Source organism: Narcine bancroftii, chromosome 2 (assembly GCF_036971445.1).
Source record: "Narcine bancroftii isolate sNarBan1 chromosome 2, sNarBan1.hap1, whole genome shotgun sequence".
NCBI classification, from domain to species: Eukaryota; Metazoa; Chordata; class Chondrichthyes; order Torpediniformes; family Narcinidae; genus Narcine; species Narcine bancroftii.
The window spans coordinates 370,905,941-370,930,575 of NC_091470.1; the positions used below are offsets into that span (position 1 = coordinate 370,905,941).

At 44.2% G+C, this 24,635-nt stretch overlaps 1 protein-coding gene across 1 annotated transcript in view; it reads right to left on the reverse strand.

Moving 5' to 3' along the window:
• Positions 1-17,059: 17,059 nt before the first annotated feature.
• Positions 17,060-24,635, reverse strand: part of LOC138753136 (laminin subunit alpha-3-like) — a 341,672-nt gene continuing 334,096 nt past the window's right edge. Inside the window, exon 75 of the mRNA XM_069915711.1 lies at positions 17,060-23,863. Coding sequence (XP_069771812.1) covers positions 23,718-23,863 — 146 coding nt within the window. The 3' untranslated portion in view covers positions 17,060-23,717. The remainder of the gene's footprint in view (positions 23,864-24,635) is intronic.

A 24,635-nucleotide genomic window follows, 5' to 3' on the forward strand; every position in this document is an offset into this window, starting at 1 on the left:
TCGGGCTTGAGACCCTCATCAAGGTCAAGGTTCATAAACAATGTTTCGGGATTGAACCCCTCATCAAGGTCAAGGTTCAGAACCAACGTTTGGGATTGAGCCCCCTCATCAAGGTCAAGGTTCAGAACCAACGTTTCGGGCTTGAGACCCTCATCAAGGTCAAGGTTCATAAACAATGTTTCGGGATTGAACCCCTCATCAAGGTCAAGGTTCAGAACCAACGTTTCAGGCTTGAGACCCTCATCAAGGTCAAGGTTCAGAACCAACGTTTGGGATTGAGCCCCTCATCAAGGTCAAGGTTCAGAACCAACGTTTCGGGCTTGAGACCCTCATCAAGGTCAAGGTTCATAAACAATGTTTCGGGATTGAACCCCTCATCAAGGTCAAGGTTCAGAACCAACGTTTCAGGCTTGAGACCCTCATCAAGGTCAAGGTTCAGAACCAACGTTTGGGATTGAGCCCCTCATCAAGGTCAAGGTTCAGAACCAACGTTTCGGGCTTGAGACCCTCATCAAGGTCAAGGTTCATAAACAATGTTTCGGGATTGAACCCCTCATCAAGGTCAAGGTTCAGAACCAACGTTTCAGGCTTGAGACCCTCATCAAGGTCAAGGTTCAGTACCAACGTTTGGGATTGAGCCCCTCATCAAGGTCAAGGTTCAGAACCAACGTTTCGGGCTTGAGACCCTCATCAAGGTCAAGGTTCATAAACAATGTTTCGGGATTGAACCCCTCATCAAGGTCAAGGTTCAGAACCAACGTTTGGGATTGAGCCCCCTCATCAAGGTCAAGGTTCAGAACCAACGTTTCGGGCTTGAGACCCTCATCAAGGTCAAGGTTCATAAACAATGTTTCGGGATTGAACCCCTCATCAAGGTCAAGGTTCAGAACCAACGTTTCGGGATTGAACCCATCATCAATGTAACAATTGATAACCAACGTTTCGGGATTGAGCCCCTCATCGATGTAACAATTGATAACCAACGTTTCGGGATTGAGCCCCTCATTGATGTAACAATTGATAACTAACATTTCGGGATTGAGCCCCTCATCGATGTAACAATTGATAACCAACGTTTCGGTATTGAGCCCCTCATTGATGTAACAATTGATAACTAACGTTTCGGGATTGAGCCCCTCATCGATGTAACAATTGATAACCAACATTTCGGGATTGAGCCCCTCATCGATGTAACAATTGATAACCAACGTTTCGGGATTGAGCCCCTCATCGATGTAACAATTGATAACCAACGTTTCGGGATTGAGCCCCTCATCGATGTAACAATTGATAACCAACGTTTCGGGATTGAGCCCCTCATCAAGGTAAAGATTCATAACCAACGTTTTGGGCTTGAGCCCTTCATCAAGGTAAAGAATCATAACTAACGTTTCAGGCTTGAGCCTCTCATCAAGGTAAAAATTTATAACCAACCTGTTGTGCTTGAGCCTCTCATCAATGTAAAGGTTCATACCCAACGTTTCAGGATTAAGCCCTTCATCAAGGTAAAGATTCATAACCAATGTTTCAGACTTGAGCCCCTCATCAAGGTAAAGATTCATAACCAACATTTCAGGCTTGAGCCTATCATCAAGGTAAAGATTCATATCCAACGTTTCGGGCTTGAGCTCCTCATCAAGGAAAAGATTCATAACAAATGTTTCAGGCTTGAGCCTCTCATCAAGGTAAAGGTAAATAACTGACATTTCGGGCTAGAGCCCCTCATCAAGGTAAAGATTCATAACCAACGTTTTGGGCTTGAGCCCCTTGTCAAGGTAAAAATTCATAACCAACATTTCGGACTTGAGCCCCTCATCAAGGTCAAGATAAATAACCGACGTTTCGGGCTTGAGTCCCTAATTAAAGTAAAGATTCATAATCAATGTTTCGGGTTTGAGCCCTTCATTAAGGTAAAGACACATAAACAACATTTCAGGATTGAACCCTTCATCAATGTAAAGACACATAAACAATGTTTTGTCTTGAGCCCTTCATCACATTATAACCAACGTTTCTAGTCTCCAAAGGCTGTCCCTTGATCTAGAGAGCTGGTTACAGTTATTCTTCTAAATCTATGCAGCTCTCTGCAATATTGTAAAGTATTTTACTGTATTGGGGTATATTTCACAGTGATGTATGGAGTAAGGATTCTGGACACTGCTGGCCAATACAACAGAAAACACATTTGATGACGTGAAAATGATTGGCCACAAACTAGTTGCTCAATTTTCACTTTCAGGCTTGAAGACTAACACAAGAATGTAAGATTATCCTGGAATTGATTAACTCATATTGGTTCTGTATCAGCTCCAGTCTTTTTTTTTTAAAATTAGACATGCAGCGCTGTATCAGGCCAATTTGTCATAAGAGTCCCTGCTGCCCAAATTACACCCCATCAAACTAAACTCCCAGGACGTTTTTGAAAGATGGGAGGAAACTGGAGTCCAGAGTGAAAACTCATGCAGACATAGGGAGAATGTACAAACTCCCTACAGACAGTGCTAGATTTGAACCCAGGCCCAGTCCCGATCACTGGCACTGTGAAGGCATTGCACCAACCGTGCTCCTAATCAATTACTAGATCCTTATAAATAGGTCTCATGCTGGCTGCAATGTTTGGGATATCCCCAAGACAAACCCCCTTGAGCTAAAATGTTGTAAAATTGCAGATGCTGGTTCTGAAATACAAACAAAATGTTGAGATTAAAGACGAAAGTCTGCAGACACCATGGTTGAAGTAAAAACAATGCTGGAGAAACTCAGCAGGTCAAACAGTATATAGCAAAGATATAGCAAAGATAAAGATACATAACCAACATTTCAGGCTTGAGCCCTTCATCAAGGTATGAGCAAATTGTTCAAAATGAGGGGCAGGGGGAGGAGCACAGGCTGGAGGTAATAGGTGGATAAGGGAGGGAGGACACATTTTGCTCATACCTTGATGAAGGGCTCAAATGTTGGTTATGTATCTATCTTTGCTATATAAAGTACATTATTTAACCTACTGAGTTTTTCCAGCCTTGCCGGATAGAGTTTGTTGAAGAGTCTTGAGGGGGTAGCAACTGTTTTTGAACCTGGTAGTGTGAGTCTTGTGGCACCTATTACATCTTTCCTGATGGCAGCAGCGAGAACGGCGTGTGTGGATCCTCCATGATTGCTGCTGCTCTCTGATGGCAGCGTTCCCCTTAAATGTTCTCGATGGTGGGGAGGGTTTTACCTGTGTTGTCCTGGGCTGTGTTCACTACCGTTTTGCAAGGTTTTACGCTCAGGGGTGTTGATGTCCCCATACCAAACCGTGATGCAGCCGGTCAGCATGCTTTCCACCACACATTTGTAGAAATTTGCCAGTGTTTCTGATGTCATACAAAACCTCTGCAAACTCTTGAGGAAGTAGAGATACTGATGTGCTTTCTTCATGGGTGCAGGAAAGATCCTCAGAGATAGTGATTCCCAAGAACTTAAATTTACTCACCCTCTCCAATGATCAGTGGATTGTACCCCTCTGGTTTTCCTTTCCTGAAGTCAACAATCAGCTCCTTAGTTTTTGTGACATTGAGTGTGAGGTTGTTGTTGGTGCACCATTTGGGTAAGTTTTAAATTTCCCTCCTGTATGCTGACTTGTTGCCCTTTTTTTTATATAACTCACTACCATGGTATGGTTGGCAAATTTGTAGATGTTGTTATTGTTGTACTGATCCTCATACTTGTAGATGTGAAACGAGTAGGGGGCTAAGAATTGGTTTCAGATTTCAGATTTATCGTCAGAGTACTTACATGACATCACCTAAAACTCAGATTTTTTTCCTGTGGGCGAGGCAGAATTACCCCTTATTTTAGTGCAAATAAAATGTTGACATTGCATGTACATGTAAACAAATAAAGAACTGAAAACAGATAATGGATGCAAACAAACTGAGTGTGCAATACAGAGAGAATAATATAAAAATCAATGAAGTGTGTTATGAGCCCAGAGGACGCCAAAACCCAGCAGCAATAGATATTCACCAAGACAAGTGGTTACTTCAACAAAAGTTGCTTTTAATTATCTTTAAACATTAAAACAGAATCCTTTAACTTAACACTATTAACTTACCGAAACCCCCTTCTAATGTGTGTAAGTTCAGAAAATTTCTTTGTTTCAGTCCAATCTCATTTCTCATTCCTCCAAGTTTACTGGTTGCAGGCAATTCTTATACTGTGCACAGAATTGTAACATTTATAAAGTTCGCCAGTCTTTGGTACTTGAAAGGTAAATGGTTACCGCTCAGGAAGGTTCTTGTTGGTTTTCAGAGAGGGATTTGTTGTTCGCTGGACACTCACAACTGATCCCTTGTAACCAGCCACTTCAGTGTCTTGCTGAAGAAATTTGCCCCATCAGGATTCTCCAGATGATAACCTCTTTCTTTCAGGTCACCACAGAGTTCCTTTTTGTTTCCCTTATTTCAAGCGAAACATTGGGCAGCCAGTCCTCTCCTCTTGTATGAACCACAAGGGCTTTGTCCAGGCTGAACTAAGCACTCACAACCCTTCTTCCAAATGGAGTTTTTCACAAGCTTGCCACCTTGTCCTGTTCCAGTCCCAGCTGATGCTGCTGACTGTCAAACTGCAGAACTGAATTCTTCTCTTATCACTCTGCGAAAAAAACCTGTTTTTCTCTCTCTGCTTGCAAAACCACATGACCCTCTTAGAACAGAAAATTCCACTCCACTTGGCCTGTGGCTCCGACATGTTCTATCAACTGTTGCCTTTTTGTAAACAACAATCCATTAGTGAAGTCTCTTGGGCACTCTCCAAAGCTTTTTCAAAGGTTCTTGCATGAGCAGAGCTCAAGTATTTTAAATAAGATCTGTTTTGAAGTGTTTGTATGTGACCTACACTAAAAAACCTGCTCCAATTTATCTCCCAAAAACATAGCTATATACATTTTAAACACAACATGATCTTTCACAAGTGCAAAAGTAAGAGTCCTTAAGTGAGTCCCTTGAGTTTGTTATTGAGAAGTCTGATGGTGGAGGGGTAGCAGCTGTTCCTGAACATGGTGGTGCAAGTCTTGTGGCCCTATACCACTTTCCCAATGGCTGCAGCGAGAACAGAGCATGTGCTGGGGGTGTGGATCATTGATGATCACTGCTGCTCTCCGATAGCAGTGTTCCCATTACATGTTTTTGATGGTGGGGAGGGTTTTTACCTGTGATGTCCTAGGCTGTGTTCACAACGTTTTGCAGGGCTTTACACTCAGGGACATTGGTGTCCCCATACCAGACCATGATGCAGCCAGTCAGCACACTTTTCATCACACCTCCATAGAAATTTGCCAGCATTTCTGAAGTCATACCAAACCTCCGCAAACTCCCTAGGAAGTAAAGCCACTGGCGTGCTTTTTTCACAATGCCAGTAGTGGATTGGGTCCAGGAAAGATCCTCCGAGATAGTGACTCCCAAGAACTTAAATGTCTCACCCTCTCCACTTCAATGATCACTGGTTTTTGTGACATTGAGTACATTGTGGTTGTTGGTGCACTATTCAGCCAAGTTTTCAATCTCCTTCCTGTATGCTGACTCATTCCTTTTCTTTATACAACCCACTATCATCAGTGAATTTGTAGATGGTGTTGTACTGACAATAACCACACCAGCAGTGTGAGTATAAGACAGCTTTAATATGTACACTAAGAGATCTTGTCTCTCTGCAAGACGAACCTGGAAGGCTAGACTGTAGCTCTGGACTGCTTTATAGACAAGGTCACCGGGATGACCCCTGGTGACCTAGAGGTGTAATTACATATCACCACATTCACCCCCCCTTAAAAATTGTTATTTCCCCCCCCCCCCACACCCCTGCTGTCCTCCTTTCCTTGTTTGTAAGTTCATAAGTCCAAAATTTTTTGTGGCTTCCGTTGCCTTCTGGACCTCTTCGGTAGTGGTATAGGGGTGGGGAGTCTGGCCTACCTCTTGGCCTTTCTTGGTGGAGGTGTGGGAGTGGGGAGTACTAGATGGCCATGTGGCCGTGTGGCCTGGGGATCCTCTTGTATGGGATTAGGTCCTGCCATCAAGTCTAGGGTGTTGATATTTTGTGGAGTGGGCATACCCAGGGTCCTGATTTCCGGGGTGGGTGGTATAGTCCTCTGGGGTGACTCAATGGACGACTGTTCTAGTGACTGCTACTGCACTCCTTGTTGATCCGTAGACATCTGTGTTTCCTCCGTGTTGTTCACACATCCGGCCAGCGCGAGATCCCTGGTGGCCACCGAGTCTTCTCTTCCATCTGGGAATGTGACAAAGGCATACTAAGGATTCGCGTCCCTCAACTCCACTTGATCCACCAGTGGGTCCACTTTGTGGGGTCTGCAGTGCTTCTGGAGAACAGGTCCGGTGTCATCATCCATTTAGGCAGTACTGTGCCCGTCGTGGCTTTCCTTGTGAAAGAAAAGATACGGTCATGTGGGGTCATGTTAGTGGCAGTACACAACAAAGAACGTATAGAGTGTAGGGCTTCTGGCAACACTTCTTGCCATCTAGTAACAGGCAGGTCTTTTGCTTTTAAGGTCAAGAGGACCGTTTTCTAGATAGTGGCATTTTCCCTTTCAACTTGTCCATTTCCCCTGGGATTGTAACTTGTAGTGCGACTGGTAGCAACCCCTGTCTGTGTGTATATAGTTTGGGTACCCAAATATGCTGAAGATGGGTTGGAGGCATTTTATAACAGTGGCTGCTGATACATCAGAACACGGGATTGCGAATGGGAAACGGGAATATTCATCTATTACGTTTAGGAAATAGACATTTCTATTATTGGATGGAAGCAGGCCTTTAAATTCGAGGCTGAGACACTCAAAAGGTTTGGTAGCTTTTATCAGGGTGGCTTTGTGTGGCCGGTAAAATTGCGGTTTGCATTCCGCACAGATGGGGCAGCTCTTGTTCACTGACCTCACTTCCTCTACCAAAAATGGGAGGTTTTGGGTTTTAATGAAGTGAAACAGTCTAGCGACCCCCGGGTGGTCCAGCTCATTGTGCAAGCTCTGCAACTGGGACATGTGGTTAAGGATGGCACAAGTGCCTCTGGAAGGTGCGTCCGGGGGCTCGTTGAGTCTCTCGGGGTGGTATAGAATGTTGTAGTTAAATGTAAACAATTCTATCTGCCAGCGCAGGATTTTGTCATTCTTAATTCTCCCCCTGTTCTGGTTATCGAACATAAAAGCCACAGACCGTTGGTCGGTCACGAGGGTGAATTGTTTGCATGCCAGATAATGTTGCGAATGCCTTACTGCTTCCACAATGGCTAGGGCCTCCTTCTCTACTGCTGAGTGTCTTACCTCTGACCCCTGTAGGGTTTGCGAGAAAAAGGCCACCGGTTGTCGGTCTTGGTTTAGGGTGGCTGCCAGCGCCACATCGGATGCATCCGTTTCTACTTGAAATGGGATTGACTCATCTATGGACCGCATGGTAGCTTTAGTGATATGGTCCCTTATGCCCCTGAATGCTCTGGTGGCTGCTGGGCACAGTGTGAAAACTGAGGCTTTTATAAGTGGACGGGCCCTGTCGGCGTAGTTGGGGACCCACTGGGCGTAGTAAGTGAACAGTCCCAAACACCTTTTTAGTGCTTTCAGCATGTGTGGCACTGGGAGGTCTAGGAGAGGGTGCATTCGGGCTGGGTCTGGGCTGATTTCCCCATTCCGCACTATGTAGCCCAAGATTGGCAACTTCCTGGCGCTAAAGACGCATTTGTCCCTGTTGTATGGTAGGTTCCTTTCCTCGGCTGCCTGGAAGAAGCGTTTTAAATTCGTGTCATGATCCTCCTGAGTGTGGCCACAGATTGTCACGTTGTCTAAGTAGGGGAACACCGCTTTCAGTTGGAACTCATCTACTATTCGTTCCATTTCTCTCTTAAATAGGGACACTCCATTGGTGACACCGAAGGGGAGTTGCAGAAATTGATACAGCTAGCCGTCTGCCTCAAATGCCATGTAAATGCGATCGCTGTTTCTAATGGGCAGTTGGTGGTATGCTGCCTTCAGGTCTATCGTGGAGAACACCTTATATTGCACAATTTTGTTGACCATATCTGCTATGCATGGCAAGGGGTAGGCATCTAGTTGTGTAAATTTGTTGTTTGTCTGGCTGTAATCCACTACTGTGCGCAGTTTTTCTCCTGACTTGACTACAACCACCTGGGCTCTCCAGGGCTCTTTGATGCCCTCCTGTAGTAGCCTGCGGACCTCTGTCATAATGAAGGCTCTGTCACTCGGGCTGTACCTCCTGCTCTTTCTGGCTATTGGTATGCATTCTGGGGTCAGGTGTGTGAACAGTGGAGGGGATTCTATGTTCAGGACAGACAGGGTGCAGTGTTGTTTCTTCGTAAGGCGTAGTGGGGGGGTGAGGCCCGTTGTCCACTATTGTAATGCTTTCTAACTGGCACTGAAAATCTAACCCCAATAGTACTGGGGCATGGAGGTGAGGGAGTACTAGTAATTTGAACCCTTCGTATTTTGTGCCCTGGATTTCTAGACTAACCCTGCAAAACTGTTTTACCTCAGCCGTAAGGCTGCTGGCTGCGAACAGGATCTGGTGCTCACTTGGGCGTGTGGGGAGGTCAAGGCGGTTGACTAACCCCTGGTCAATAAAACTTTCAGTGTTTCCACTATCTATTAAGCAATTTATCCTCACATCATTAATTTTAATGCACACAGTGGCATCAGATAAATTGTGTGGACTCGCCTGATTCATGCGTAGGGAAGCAAGTCTGGCATGTCCTTTGATCCAATAGTACTCGGCGTCATATTCATCTCCTGAAGACTGTGTCTTCTGTTCTGTAGCATTTGTCCAAGATGGCCGGCTGCACATGGCATTCTTCTTCTTCTGTTTGTGGAGAAAGAAGAGCTTTCCCAGCTCTCACCAGCATGAGAATGGGTCTTGGCTGTGGCCTTGGGGCTTCTGCAGACTTTTGCATGATGCCCATGTTTTCCACAGTTGGAACAGACATTTTCTTTGGCAGGGCAGAGAGCTCTGGGGTGCTTTCTTTGTCCACAGAAAAAGCACTTGGGACCCTCAAGGTCTGCTGCTGCTGTGAATTCCTGTGAGGCAGCATACTTTTCTTTTCATGGGGCTAGAGAGTCCAGCAGTGTGACGTTTGTCCCAGCCCCAGGGTCCTGTGAGTACTCCTCCAATTATTTCCTGGTGCTTTCTAAAGCTTCTGCAATAGTCTCTGCCTCATCTAGCCCCACCATTCCTTTCTCCAGCAATCGATATCTCATCTCAGTGAACCATATGCCCGCAACAATACTGTCCCTAATAAGGTCCTCCGCATACTCCTGAGATGATACTGCTTTAAAGTTGCAGCCTCTCACCAGGTCTTTCAGAGAGAGTATAAAGTCTCTGGCAGACCCCCCTACTTGCTGTGACCTGGTCATGACCCTGTACCGGGAGTGGAGTTTGCTATGCCCTTTACTGTAATGCCTCTGTATAATGCTCGTTGCCTCTTGGTAGGACCTGGCATCCTGTATAAGGGAGTAAGGGTGGTCTCCCAACTGGGCTAAATAGCAGCATTAATAGCTTTTTATCCGATGCCTCAGCACCCTCCACGTAATTCAGAAAGCATCTCTGCCAGTGGCCGAAGTGCGTGCCAGCTCCGGGATTTCTGGGGTCGAGCTCCAGCCTGCCTGGTCGCAGCACATGGCTAAGCCGCAGTCTCTGGTCCCTTGGGTGTAGCAAGGGTGGACCCTGGGATACTGGGAGCTGCTGGTAGAGCCTCTGTGGGGCCTGTGTTTGCTGGAGGAGTATTCTGGGTGCTTGGGCTGTTGGCTGAGTCTCTGGCTTTGGGACATTTGCAGCAGGCTTAGGGGGAATCCCAGCAGTAGTGTCAGGTCTCCGTGGTACTGGGGAGACTGCTGTTGGGGAAGTGACGGTAGCGGTGTCTGCTTTCCCTGGCTCTGGCGTGGTCGGGAATTCTGCACAAACGTGGCAATTGGGAGCACGACTTGTGGAGATCCTTCCACCCGCGCCTTTAGTGGCCCCTTTCTGATTAGACTGGGGTTTAGGGTCGGCGGCGCCTGTACCGGCAAACTCGCGGGCAGGCAGGGCTCTTGGCCACTTCTTACCTGCCCTATTGTACTTCTGTGGTCTTCCCCGTATTCCACCACGATTCCAGTACAGTGGTCCCTCACCATTTCTGTCCTTGGATGCACGTGCATGCTGGTCGTCCCCGGATTCCATTCCTCAGGAAGAGTCTCCAAGTGGTGGGGAATGCGCGTTGGAGCAGAAGCAGCTTCCATCCTAGTAGCTATCATATTAGTTTATTAAATTGTACTGACAATAACCACACCAGCAGTGCAAGTATAAGACAGCTTTAATGAACTAATATGTACACTAAGAGGTCTTGTCTCTCTGCAAGATGAACCTGGAAGGCTAGACTGTAGTTCTGGACTGCTTCATATACAAGGCCACCGGGATGACCCCTGGTGACCTAGTGTTGTAATTACATATCACCACAGGTATTATTCTTGTACCAAGCTACACAGTGGTAGGTGTACAGTGAGTAGAGCAGGGGGCTAAGAATATATTGTACTCATTGCTATGAGTACAATGGACCAATGGGACACTCTGGCTCGCTGCAGGTAACACAAATTCACCATCTACAACAGGATAAATTGCAGTAAAACACAAAAGTTTGCAGGCACCCTGGTTGAAGTAGAAACACAATGCTGGAGAAACTCAGCAGGTCAGATGTGCACTGTGTGACGCTGCTGCAAAATAATGAATTTCATTACTTGATCAGGTCAATAAATTATGATTCTGATTACCATCATTTTAGGGTCACATGTAATAAAAAAATATAGCACTGACCCTTCTTGAAATAATAAAAGTTCACTACACTTTCCCCATGTGAAACAACTAATTCCCAATCTTGTGAGCATACACCCTTGTCAGAATAAGCTGCCTCTTTAAATAAACAGAATCACAACTTGAGACTCAACATTCAAAAAACCAGAAAGCTTCATCTGTGGGACTCTGCATGAACTGAAGATTGCCTATTTTCTCCCAAGATTTTTCAACTTTGATGTAATCAAAACTGGAGAAAAACATGAAAGTCTGCAGGCACCGTAATTGAAGTAAAAACACAATGCTGTAGAAACTCGACTGGTCAAACAGTGTGTTTTATATAGCAAAGATAAAGATACATAACCAATGTTTCAGGCTTGAGCCCTTCTTCAAGTTATGAACAAAATGTAGGCAGGCACCTGAACAAAATTATGGGGAGGGAGTGGCAGGGAGAGCAGCACAGTCCCATAGTTAGGTAAAAAGGGCTAAGGGAGGGAGAGCATACCAGCAACATGGGTATGAGCGATGGCTCTGTGAATGAAGTGGGAGAGCTGGAGGAAAGACAAAGGGAATGGGAAGGGAGAACAAAGAGTAGGCTAGCGGTAACTGGAGAAGTCAATGTTAATGCCATCCGGATGGAGAGTGTCCAGATGGAAAATTGCTCTTCCAATTTACAAGTAGTCTTGGTGGGACTGTACGTGAGGCCATGAACAGACATGTGAGCATGAGAGTGGGACGTGGAATTGAAGTGGTTGGCCACTGGGAAATCCCTGTCAGACAGAGCAAAGGTGATCAGCTAAGCCATCTCCTAGTCTTTGCCCAGTCTCTCCGATGTAGAGAAGGCCACAACAGGAGCACCATATTTAGTAGATCACTCCTGTGGATACACAAATGAAGTGTTGCTTTACTTGAAAAGACTGTTTGTGGCCACGAATGGTGCTGATGGAGGAAGCGTGGGCACGAGTGCTATTGCCTGTGATTTCAGGGGACAGTGCCGAGGGGGGGGGGGCGGTGGATGAGGGAGTCATGGAGAGAGCAGTCCGTATGGAAGATGGAGAGAGAGGAGATTGGAAGATGTATCTCATAGTAGGAACCTGTTGTAGGTGACGGAAATTACAGAGGATAATATATTGGATGTGGAGGCAGATGGGGTGGTAGGTAAGGACAAGAGGAATCCTATGTTTGCTATGTCTGGGAGCAGTGGGGATGAGCAGGGCAGATGAGCAGGAAATGGATGGAGGAGTTAAGGGCTAAGTTAATGGTGGTGGAGTGGATGACATGTTTGTGGAAGGCAGACATTTTGGATGATGTGGACTGGAAGACCTCATCTTGAGAAGAGATGCCATGGAAACCAAGAAATTGCAAGAAGTGAATAGAATCCTTGCAGGGGATTTTATGTGAAGAAATGTAGTCAAGGCAGATTTGCTCAGAGTGTGTGCAGAAGAATGCAAGGTTCCTTGTTACAGTTCATCCACAGCAGCAGTGTGACAAAAAGATTTGAATCAGTCACTGAGCAGACTGTCCATGAAGGCCTCATCACTGGCACTCATGAACAAGCAACAGGACTTGGCCTGGCTATTGGTGAGAAGAGACGTCCCAATCAGATCCTTCCTGTACAACCAGAATATCACCCACCACTCACATTCTCGAGTTGACTCCGGTGGTGTGGAGACTGTCGTCCACCTTTTTGCTACATGCAGATTTGCTAAGTGTGTGGGGAAGAATGCAAGGATCCTTGTCACGGTTCTTCCCTAGCAGTAGTGTGACAGAGGACTCTTCCTGCGGAGTACACAGAGACAGATATCAAGAAGTGCTGGAAGATCATCAACTCGGTGAAGACACACTTTGGTCTGCCTGAAACCTGTTGGTCTTCCAGCATGCAAAGGCATCAGTGCAAGAATGTTGCCGACATTCCAGGCTGCAGGTGTGCGAGCTTAGGGGTGTATTGAGGCTTGGTCTGGTCAATGCGAGAGTGCTATGGGGAAGGAGCACAATCTAGAATCCTCCCATTACCGGGCATTGCAAGGCTGAGACTGAGGGGAAAACCCTCAAACAACAGAGGGGAGAGAAGTTTGCAGATGACACAAAGATTGGAGGCATTCTGGACAGCACAAAAGGCTTTCAAACCTTGTAGAGGGATCTGGACCAGCTGGAAACAGGCTGAAAATGACAGCTGGAATTTAATGTGGACAAGTGGGAGGTGTTGCATTTTCAAAGGACAAACCAAGGTAGGACATACATGGTAAATGGTCGGGGAATGAGAAGTGCGGTAGAACAGAAGGATCTGGGAATACAGATACAGAATTCCCTGAAAGTGGCATTACAGGTGGACAGGGTTGTAAAGAGAACTTTTGGCATATTGGGCCTTCATTAATCAAAGTATTGAGTAGAGGAGTTGGGATGTAGTAGTAAATATATAAGACATTGGTGGGGCCAAATTGGGAGTATTTGTGCATTTTTAGTCACCTAACTATAGGAAATATATCAGTAAGTCTGAAAGAGTGCAGATTTACTAGGATGTTGCTGGGACTTCAGAAACTAAGTTACAAGGAAAGATTAAACAGGTTAGGACTTTAGTCCCTGGAACATAGAAGAATGAGGGGAGATTTGATAGAGGTATTTAAAATTATGAGAGGTCGAGACAGTAAATGTAGGTCGGCTTTTTCCACTGAGGGTCGGTGAGATACAAACCAGAGGACATGGGTTATGGGTAAAAGGGGAAAATGAGGGGGAACGAGCTTCCAGCTGAAGTAGTGAACATGGGCTCAATTTTAACATTTAAGAAGAATTTGGACAGTTGCATGGATGGGAGGGGCTTAGAGGGCTATGGACTGGCTGCAGATCAGTGGAACTAGGCAGAAAAAAATAGTTTGGAACAGACTAGAAGTGCTGAAGGGCCTATTTCTGTGCTATAATGTTCTTTGGTTCTAAGATCCTAAATGACAAGGTGCCATAGTGGTGGTAATGGTGTTAATGGAATTGAATGTAACAATACACAGTCATGGAAATGTACGGATACGTAAACAGACTTTGAGCAGTTTTCCTTTGTAAATAATTGTGAATAAAGTCTATTTTTGGTTTTAAAAAAAAATCAGTATAAATTAAATGACTACCATATACCAGAAGACAGAAAGAAAGATAATACAGCACTGCTCTATACCCTGTGGCCAGGCACAATTCAAATGTCATCTACAAATTTTCCAATGACAGCATATGGTCATTGGCAGAATCATAGAGGGTAATGAGGAGTGAGATAGATCAGCTGTTCGAGTGGTGTAACAACAACAACCTTGCGTCAAGTTATTGATTGTGGACTTCAGGGGGTGGTAAGTGAGGAGGCAGGGTGGTTAAGAAAACATATGATATGTTGGCCTTCATAAATCATAGGAGCTGGGAAGTGATGCTGAGCCTGTTTAAGGCATTGGTGAGGCCAGGTTTGGAGTATTGTGTTCAGTTCTGCTCTCCAAATTATAGGAAGGATATAGATATGGAGAGGGTGCAGAGAAGATTTACAAGGATGTTGCCTGGCTTAAAATACCTAGAGTACAGAAAAAGATTAGGAGACTGGGGCTTTATTCATTGGAACGTAGACAGTTGAGAGAGGATTTGACAGAGGTATTTAAAATTATGAAGGGAATAGAGAGACTAGACATGAGTAGACTCTTTCCCTTGAGGCCAGGGGAGGTTGGAACAAGAGGACATAAGTTAAGGGTAAGGGGACAAAAACTTTAGAAAAAATGTTAGAGGATGCTTCTTCACTCAGAGTGGTGGCGGAATGGAATGATCTTCTAGAGGAGATAGTTGCAGCAGGGTCCTTTCTGTCATTTAAGAGAAGGTTGGATGGTTTGGAGGGTTATGGGTGGAGACCGGGAGGGGGAAGCTAATGAAGTTGTTCAAGTGAACCGGCGCGGACTCGCAGGGGTGATATGGCCTGCTTCCACACTGTAAGCTGTTGTATGGTTAACATGAACCAGTCCTCATCAAGAGATTATCAGTAGAAAGGGTAAAGAATTTTAAATTCCTGGGTGTCAGCATCCATGAAGACCTATCCTGGGGCTATCATGTCGATCCAATCACAAAGAAGGCTTGCCAGTGGCTATACTTCATGAGGAGATTTGATACGTCACGGAAGACTTGGAAAGGCTACAGGTGTAGCATGGAGAGCATTCTGACTGGTTGCATCACTGTCTGGTATGGAGGGCCAATGCACAGGAGAGGAAAAGACTACAGAGAGCTGTGAACATGGCCAGTGCCATCATGGGCACCCATCTCATTCCATTAAGAACATCTACAACAGGCATTGTCTCAAGTAAGGAGCCTATATCCTCAAAGACCCTCACCACCCAGGCCATGCCCTCTTCTCACTGCTACTATCAGGAAGGAGGTACAGGAGCCTGAAGATGAATGCACAATGGATCAAAAACAGCTTCTTCCCCTCAGCAGATTGTATTTTGCTTCATTTGTCATCTGTTTTATCACCTTTCTTACAGATCAGATTTTAGAATCTGCAGTCTCTTGTGTATCCCATATCACCTTCTAGCCTCTGTCCTCCTGCCCACCTCGCCTACCTGGCTGCAGATGTTCAGGTTTTCTCTCTGATCTACCTATCACCCACCAGTTGTCTACAAACTCCACCTTCTCCTTCCCCCGGATGCAGATTCCAACTGCCCATGATATCCCTTCTCATCAGCATCTGCATTTTATGCTTTCCAGCCACAAAATGTTAAAATTTCCTTTTATCATCCATTGGTGAAATGCTCAGGCCCGAAAAGTTGGTTATATCTTTGCTATATAAAGGACACTGTTTGAACCTGCTGATTTTATGCAGTATTGTGTTTTTACTTCAACCACGATGTCTGCAGACTCGTGTATTATCTCCATCTCAAAGATTGCATTAAATATTTTTGTGGGAAACACAAGACTACTCAGGAGAAATTCTGCCCAGGATGTTGACTACACTTGTAGCCAAAAGACAGTTTACATAAAACATGAGACAAACAGCACAATGGGTTTAGCACAACGTGAAAACAGCATCAATGACTTGGGTTCAAGTCCAGCTCTATCTCGAAGGAGTTTGTATGTTTTGCCCGTGTTCTTGTGAGTTTCCTCCAGTAGCTCTGGTTTCTTCCCACCCTTCTAAACATACATGATTGGGTGTAATTGGGCAGCAGGGTCTCGTGGGCCAGAGGGCCTGTTACCATGCTGCATCCTTAAATTTAATTAAAGTACCTGCCTTAACCATCTCTGGCAACCTGTTTCATACACCTACCAACCCGTGTAAAAAAAAAGTTACCATTTAGGTTCCTGTCAAATTTCTATGATAATGAGAATGAGTTTAATTTAGTTTAAAACGGCGTGGTTAGCATAGCAATGCTATCACAGCTCCAGCAACATGGGTTCAAATCTACTGCTGACTTGATTGGGTTTGTACATTTTTGAAACCTCCTCCCTCATTGAGCAGAGTAGATGACAGTAGGACAGCAAGGGGCTCAGCAGCTGATGGACCCACACGGGTTGCGTGCAACTTGCGGTTGGGGGGACCCCACAGGCTGTGGGCGACTTGTGGTCGGGACTGCTGGAGAGTAGCTCACGGAAACCAGGTATCAAAACCAGGATTCAAGCGGGCACTGAGGGCAACAAAGGCTTCCGAAGGGCTTCAGGCGCTGAAGTCTTCCTGATCATTTCAGGCGTTTGGACCTGGTGCTGATGGAATGAACAGGAGTCTGTGCAGCCGCAGAGACTGTGGGAGCGCTGGAGATGAATCCATGGACAGTCAGTTTCTCTGAAGGGGCTCTAAATTTAACTTTTAGATAAACAGCACGATAACAGGTCATTTCGACCCACAAGTCCATGCCACCCAGTTTACACCCAATTATCCCACACCCCCAGTACATTTTGAACAGTTGGGAAAACCTACGCAAACACGGGGAGAACGTACAAACTCCTCACAGACAGTGTGGAATTCGAACCCCAGTCCCGATTGCTGGCGCTGTAAAGACCTTGCAGCTGGCAGAAGGCAATTTTATGTAATATTACTTGTTCTGTGCCATTACATGACAATAAAGAAATGTTGGATGTCAAGCTGAGGAGACTGCATTTGAATCCCCAGTGGGGGAGACTATTTCCGAGAAACAGTGAATAGAGTTTCGAAGTCCGTGAGTGGAGTTCCTACACAGACCACATAATAATGAGCACAAACAAACTTACATCAACTGTTTACCAGACAAACATATGCTCAACAAATAGACATTTAAAATTAATTTTTAATTTATGTAAACTCATTAAATATTCAAAGGTTGTGATTTTTTTAAATTACTCTAGTTTTTTGCTCATAGTTTTCAGACTTTCATTTGTAACTCCATAAGCTTTAAAATAATCTGGATAGGAGTAAAACTGGGTAAGTGCCATTCAGCCCAATGAATCAGCCTCACCATTCCATCATGGCTGATTTACTATCCTTTGTCCTGCCACTCCCCGTAACCCTCGATTGCCTTCCTAATCATGAACCTATCTACTTCAACTAAGGGCGTATTTGAAGAACAAATTATCGTCAATATTTTTGTTATTACCAATCGATGAAATTGAAGGTGTTATAACTAATCTGAATGTAAAACAATCTATATCAGTTATATACCGATTACTTTTAAAAGGGATTAAAAAGATTAATCTGACTAAATCCAAAAATAGGTGGGAAGAAGGTTTAAATATAGTTATATCTGGTGACAATTGGGCTGAGATATGCTACGATAATGTGAAAAGTATTATTAATGTTCATTATAAAATGGTTCAGTACAATTTTTACACCAGTTACATATCATACCTCAAAAGCTTTATAAGTTGATATTGAGTTTATCAGATAAATGTTTTCGATGTGAACAGGAAAGTGGAACTACATAGGCATGCTCTAAATTAAATAAGTTTGGACTAACTCGATAGTTTTTTTTAAAGCAAGTAACAGGGATTTTGTAACTCGACCCTGTATTATTTTTATTGGGAGATCTATCTGTAATACCTTGAGATTCAAATATTAGCTGGCCTCAGAAAGAATGTTTAATAATTCCATTACCAGTTGCTAGAAAATGTATTGCAGTTTCATGGAAATTAGAAACTGATTTAATGCGAGAACACTGGCATAATGAAATTCAAAGATGTATTCGTCTAGAACGAATTACTTATAATTTGAGAAATAAGTTTAAAGATCTGGTCTCCATGCATCCAAATAACAGGCCAGTCTGTTTTGTGATTCCTTTATTCACTCTCCAACCTCATTTTGATGATAAGGTACTATATTTTGTATACTTTCTGTTTTTATCAATGTTATATTTTTTGAAATAAGTATTAAGTAGTGAAATAATCTTTTGGACTCTCTCTTGTAATATGATATTTAATAATTGGTACTAATGTAGTAGTATGGCAAGGAGTTGACTATGCAATATTTATAATATATTCATTGCTAACTATTAGAATGAGATTTCTATATAATTCCCGGTAACGTTATACATATATATATATATACACACAAATATATATATATATATATTAGTCATTAGTCAAAGAGTATTTCTTCTCTTTTCTTTTTTCTTCTTTCTTTTCTCTGGGATCTTTTCTTTAGCAGGAGGGTGTGGGGTGGGTGGGAGGGAGGGAGTAAAACTATTAAAAATTGTCATATATGAGAAAAAATGGATTGTATATCAAATGCTTTATAATTGATTTATGATACATGCATTAATAAATAATTTAAAAAAAACCTATCTATCTTTCTTAAATCTACCCAATGAGGTGGCCTCCATAGCCATCTGCGAGAACAAATTCCACAGATTCATCTCCCTCTGGGTAGAGAAATTCCTCTTCATCTCTGTTCTAAAGGAATGTTTTGGTATTCTGAGTCTGTGCTCACTGGTCCTAGACTCCCCCCCACCAAAGGAACAGCCAGGTAGGCGGCCAGATCAGCCATGAATTGCAGAGCAGGCTTGATGGGCCAGATGGCTGACTCGTGCTCCTATTTCTTATGTCAGGATTGACATGTTTCTGTGAGAAAGAAAGATGGCAATGTTTGGAACTTAAGGATGGCAGGAGATATTGAGCTCTGCACCTTTCACCCCACCAGCCTATGCATCCAGCACATCATTGTTCTGGCAAAATGATCCCATCCCCACCTGTTTGTGCCATTCTTTCCCCACCCACATCTCCATAACCCCCCAGTACATTCTCCTGCAACCACAGGAAATGTAACACTTCCTCTTACACCTCCTCCCTCACCATCATCCACAATCCCCAAATCCTCTTCCACGAGGCAAAGATTTACTTGCACCTCCTCCAACCTCATTGACTGCATTCAGTACTCCTGGTGTGGCCTCCTCTACATTGGTAAGACAAAACGCAGACTTGGAGAGCGTTTCACAGAGCATCTACATTCTGTCCGTAATGGTCACCCCAAGATCCCAGTTGCTGTAATTTTGACATTTTCAAGGTTCCTTTATTGACATATAATAATAAATCAACTGGAATTTGTTTGGTCTGCCGTAAGGCAGACTGATTTGCAATCAGCAGAAATTGCCTGAAGCTCCTCTTACAGTCGGAGAAAGAGAAGCAACAGAGAGTCCCGAGAGTCAACAAGTGTCCATGGATTCGCCTCCAGTGCTGCCGCAGCCCCCGCAGCCACACAGAGTCCAGTCCAAACTATCAGCAGCTTGAGCCCCAGGTCCAAACGTCCGACATGATCAAGAAAACCTCAGCTCCCTCGGAACCCTCTAGCATCACGGTTCCAATACCTGGTATCCCTTAGCCAATCTCGAGCCAATCTACAGCAGTCTGCTGCCTGGTGTGAGTCCCTTGACCACAGTAGCCTGCAGCCTGTGTGAGATCCTCACTTTAGGTTGTCAACAGCCCTCCTGTGGTAAATCACTGGTTGTATATTCAACAGTCTAGGCACACCTATTGGCTGAATGTACCTGTGGCTCCTCCCACAGACTCCTGAATAAAGGTGACTTCCACAGCCCCTTCCACATTTCAGGACAGCCGACTAGCATGGACGTGGCTCCATTCCATTGTGAATAAAAGTCTATCAGTTTTACATAACTTCCAGTCTTTTGGAGTTATTGATGATGTGCCACTGTGGCCACCATCCTGTAGGTCGACTCCTCCCCTTCTCCTTCTTAAATGGGGGTGATCTCCCCATTTTCTGGTGCCCTGTACCAGTCCTCTGCTTCCCTGGAGTCTGCAACCCCTCGTGCTCGCTGACAATCATAGGTACCACCATCTTGGGCCCAGACCCCGTGGTGCAGAATTGTTACATAAAACTGCTGTCGGCTCCATTAACAGGCTGTTTAAAGGAGTCTAACAGGGCAGTTGGATCCTGAGGGTGCGCTGTGCCTCCGCTGGTCCACACCAGCAGCAACACTGCTGTTACAACAGCTCTGGCAGCGCTGTCATTCCACTTACTCCCACCCCAACCTGTCCACCCTTGGCCTCCTCCACTGCAGAGTGAGGCTAGGCCCAGTGCAAACTATAGAAACAACACCTTGTATCCCACTGGAGCAATCCTCCGCCCAATGATAGAACAAAGAGTTTTTCAATTTCAGGTCATCTACGTGTCTTGGGGCAGCACAGTTAGTGCAAAGCTATTATAGCACCAGCGGCCTAGGTTCAAATCCTCCATCTGTAAGGAGTTTGTATGTCTCCCCATGTCTGTATTGGTTTCCTGTTGGTGCCCAGTTTCCTCCCACCCTTCAAAACATATAGGGGTTGTAGGATAATTGGGGTATTTGGGGAAGACTGAAGCGGGCACAGCTACCGGAGCTCCTTCTATAGGAGCTCTAGCAAGAGTCCTCCGGCTGGCTGCATCACACTTTGGTTCGATTGCTACAGAGAAATGGATTGGAGATCAATACGCAGGACTATAAGAGTGGCAGAGAGGATCACTCTGCCCCCCCCCACCCCCCCATCGATGTGATCTATCAGAATAATTGAAGAGGGCTCACAAAATCATTGATGATTCCCCTTCCGTCCCTCACGCAGCATCTTTCAGCTACTCCCATCGGGAAAGAAATACAGAAGTAACAGAGCCAGAACCACCAGGCTGAGAAACAACTTCTTCCCATGGGTAGAGAAACTGCTGAAGGACAGAATGAACAGCTCACACTAACTCTCTCTGAGACTATTAGTTATTAAACAATTTTTATTTATTTGAATATATGTATATACATACTGCATCTGTATCATTTGTCTGTATGAGTGTTCTGTCACCATTTTTGCACCAAGGACCGGAGAACGCTGTTTCGTCAGGTTCTTCTTGCTCAATTGGTTGATAATAAATTTGAACGATACCTGAAATATCTGAATCCCTTTCTCCTGCTCATTAAGCACATGTTAAATTGCAGTATTGTAAGGGATACTGGAATGTGAGGAGTCAAGCAAGTGCTCATTAGAAATGAAGTATGATGGGTTAAATCAGGGTGAAGGGATGCTGGAATGGGAGGAAGGGTTAGGAAGGGTTATAAAAGTATAATAAAATAAGGATCTTCAAAACAGGATAGCAAGTAGATAGCTTTAGCAAGTCTTGGGGATTGATTAATGGGTAAAGAACAAAGACATGATATTTCCTGGCTAACTAGTTTGCAGGAAGGCACATAAACTGATAAGAAGTTAGAATCCACGTGGGCAGAATGACCTAATGCTAAACCAATCCAGGAGGCAGAAGAATGTTAGGGGGAAGGTATCTCTGTACTGAAATGAAATGTATAAAACTTGGGTCTGCCTCAGTATCTGTGTGTATTCCCAGGGTAAGGGGAAGCACCCAACTTTGCATTGTTGTAATAGTATAATAAAAGTTCTTTGTTCTCAATTTTTGTCTCGAGCAAATTCTGTGAAGGTACTTCTGTTTCTCACAGTATCTTCCTGTTAAATTGCAGTATCTTCCTGTTCATTGGTTCACTAGCATATTGCATGGAGAGTAATCCTGGCTATCTCGCTTCCCAGCTTCCCGATCTAATTCTGCAGGACCACACAGTCTCAAAGTTAATTACAAGAGGACAGTCATGAAAAAGTGAGGTGTTTAGAAATGTCTTCTGGAGGATGATGTACCTCTGAAATTGTCTACCCCAGAGGTTTGGGAAGGTAGATGCATTTTTAATGTACAGGGGAATTGGAGGATGACGGAAAGTGTGAACAAAGCAGTGAGAAGGCATTTTTTTTCTCTTAGAATCTTTGAAACTTCTTGTGCAGAGGAGGCAGTCTTTGAATATTTTTAAGGCAGATAGAGGGTGAAAGGTTCTTGTGGGAGACGGGAGTTTGAAATTTTGTAACACTACTCCCTACACTGATTGTTTAATTTATTGTCACACTATGTGCTTTGCGAGTTGACTTGCCTGGATTGAACACAAAACGAAGTTTTACTCGATAACCATAAGACCATAGGAGCAGAAATATTCAGCCCATCAAGTCTGTCCAGCTACTTAATCATGAGCTGATCCCTTTTCCCACTCAGACCCACTGCCCAGCCTTCTCCTCATACCTTTGATGCCTTGGCAAATCAAGAACCCATCTATCTCTGATCATGAACAACGAACCTTACTTTCAAATTCTTCCACAAGAGAAAATATCCTCTTTGCACCCCTCCCTGTCAAAACCCCTCAAGATCTTACCCGTTTCAATCAAGTTCCCTCTCCCTCTTCAAAACTCCAGCCTTTCTTCATCAGAAAGCCCTGCAAACTTACCAGAGGAACTCAGCAAGCCAAGCAGTATCAATGGGAAAAAAAGAATAGCCGAAGTTTCAGGCCATTAAGAGTCTGGATAAATGGTTCTGACCAGGAATGTTGACCATTGTGCCTGAAAAGCATTGCCAGGAATGGTGGTGGAGGCTGAATAATAGAGACATTCAAAGGACTCTTAGATTGCACACCCAAGACAAGTAGAGGATTATGTGTGTGAGGTAGGGAAGGGTTACATTGTTGTAGAGTAGGTTTCCATGGGTTGGCACAACATCATGGGCTGAAGGACCCATGATGTGCTGTATTATTCCATGATCTTTATCTTCCCCCAATGCTGTTCAACCCACTGAGTTCCTCCAGCAGATTGTTGTTCCAGATTCCAGCCTCTCTCTTCCTCTCTGATATCTAGAACATTACAGCACAGTACAGACTCTTCAGCCCACAACATTGTGCCGACCTATGTAAACCTCGTCCACAACTGTCCAATTTCTCCAGTCTCCACAGAAGGATATGAATCTGTCCTGGAACTTTCAGCCACCCTCCGCAAAGAATGTATGAAAAGCTTCTAATAAGGACTAAAATGAGTTTATTTTAGAAATATCTTTTGCACATTAATCATTCAAGTATTAAAATATAAAATTAGCAGCAAAATTTAGTGATATATTTGGCCCCACAGAATACACCACCAGATAGAAAGTAAGATACTCAATCACCTTTCACAAAATTGTTGGGTTCTTTTCTTGTTTAAATAGTAAAAGGCTGCAATTACTTTTAAGCCAAATAGAAATGCATCAAATTCACTGCACGAAAACTATTAAAAAATGTAAATCTGTGTTACAATAAATTAATAGTTCTGCATTTTGAGAGAGGTTCAGTCATCTTTTGGTAACGAGGTTTGGATCTGGAGCTCGGGTTGCCGATGAACGGGAGTTTGTGCGGCTGCAGAGGCTGCTGAAGGGCTGGAGGCGAATCCATGGACAATTGATGTCTCTGAAGGGACTCTGTTTTGCTTCATTTTCTCTCTCACTGTAAGGGGCACCAGGTAACACTAAAGGGGACTCTTTGTCTGCCTTATGGCAGGCAGAAGGCAATTTCGTGTCCTATTAAATGTTCTGTACTATTACATGACAATAAAGGAACCTTGAATCTTGAAGAAGGTGGGATTGTGTTGACAGTGCGCTCCAGTGGTCGTAGTTCACAAGGCTGGGCACTGCGTCAGACTGACGGCACCGTGGACCTCTGTGGCTTTCCTGAGTGACATTGCCTCCACATTGACCATTACATTCCCCATGCAGCCAATGAACGAAGCGCGGGAGGGGAAGTGAGAAGCCTGCACACCATCTGCAAGATGAAAAAAAGCAAAGAATTTTAGAGCTAAAGAGCATGGGACACAGAAATCATAACAGTTGATTCTCAGACAGACAGCTCTGAATATTGATTTGTTTATCCTTTTGTATCTACTACCTCTTATTCTATCTTTGCATACTGTGGTTATTTAATTTGTAGCTATTGTGGCTGCAGAAAGTAAGAATTTTGCTCTATGTACTTGTGTCTATGACAACATACTCACCATTATTAACACCACAGTCAATGGAAGAGTCAAAGGCTCTTGCAGATTTCTACAGGTGGACCGTGAAGAGCATTCTGACTGGTTGCATCACTGTATGGCATGGAGGTGCCCATACGCAGGACAGAAAAGACTACAGAGAGTTGTGAACTCAGCCAGCCCCATCATGGGGATTAATCTTCACTCTATTATGGACATCTTTAGGAGGCAGGGTTTCAACCAAACAACCTCTCTCCTCAAGAACCCTTACCATCCAGACCATGCCCTTTTCTCACTGCTACTCTCTGGAAGGAGATACAGGAGCCTGAAGACTACTACCCAACAGTACAAAACAGCTTCTTCCCTGCTGCCATCAAATTTCTGAATGGACAATGAACCTATAGATACCATCTCATTTTTTTCTCTTTTTTGAACTAGCTGTTCTTTTTAAATGTTGTATTTACGGAATTCTAATTTATAATAATTTTGCACCTTGTTCTCCGTAATACTGCTGCCATAAAACAACAAATTTACTTGGGTAGAGAATTCCACAGATTCACTACTTCC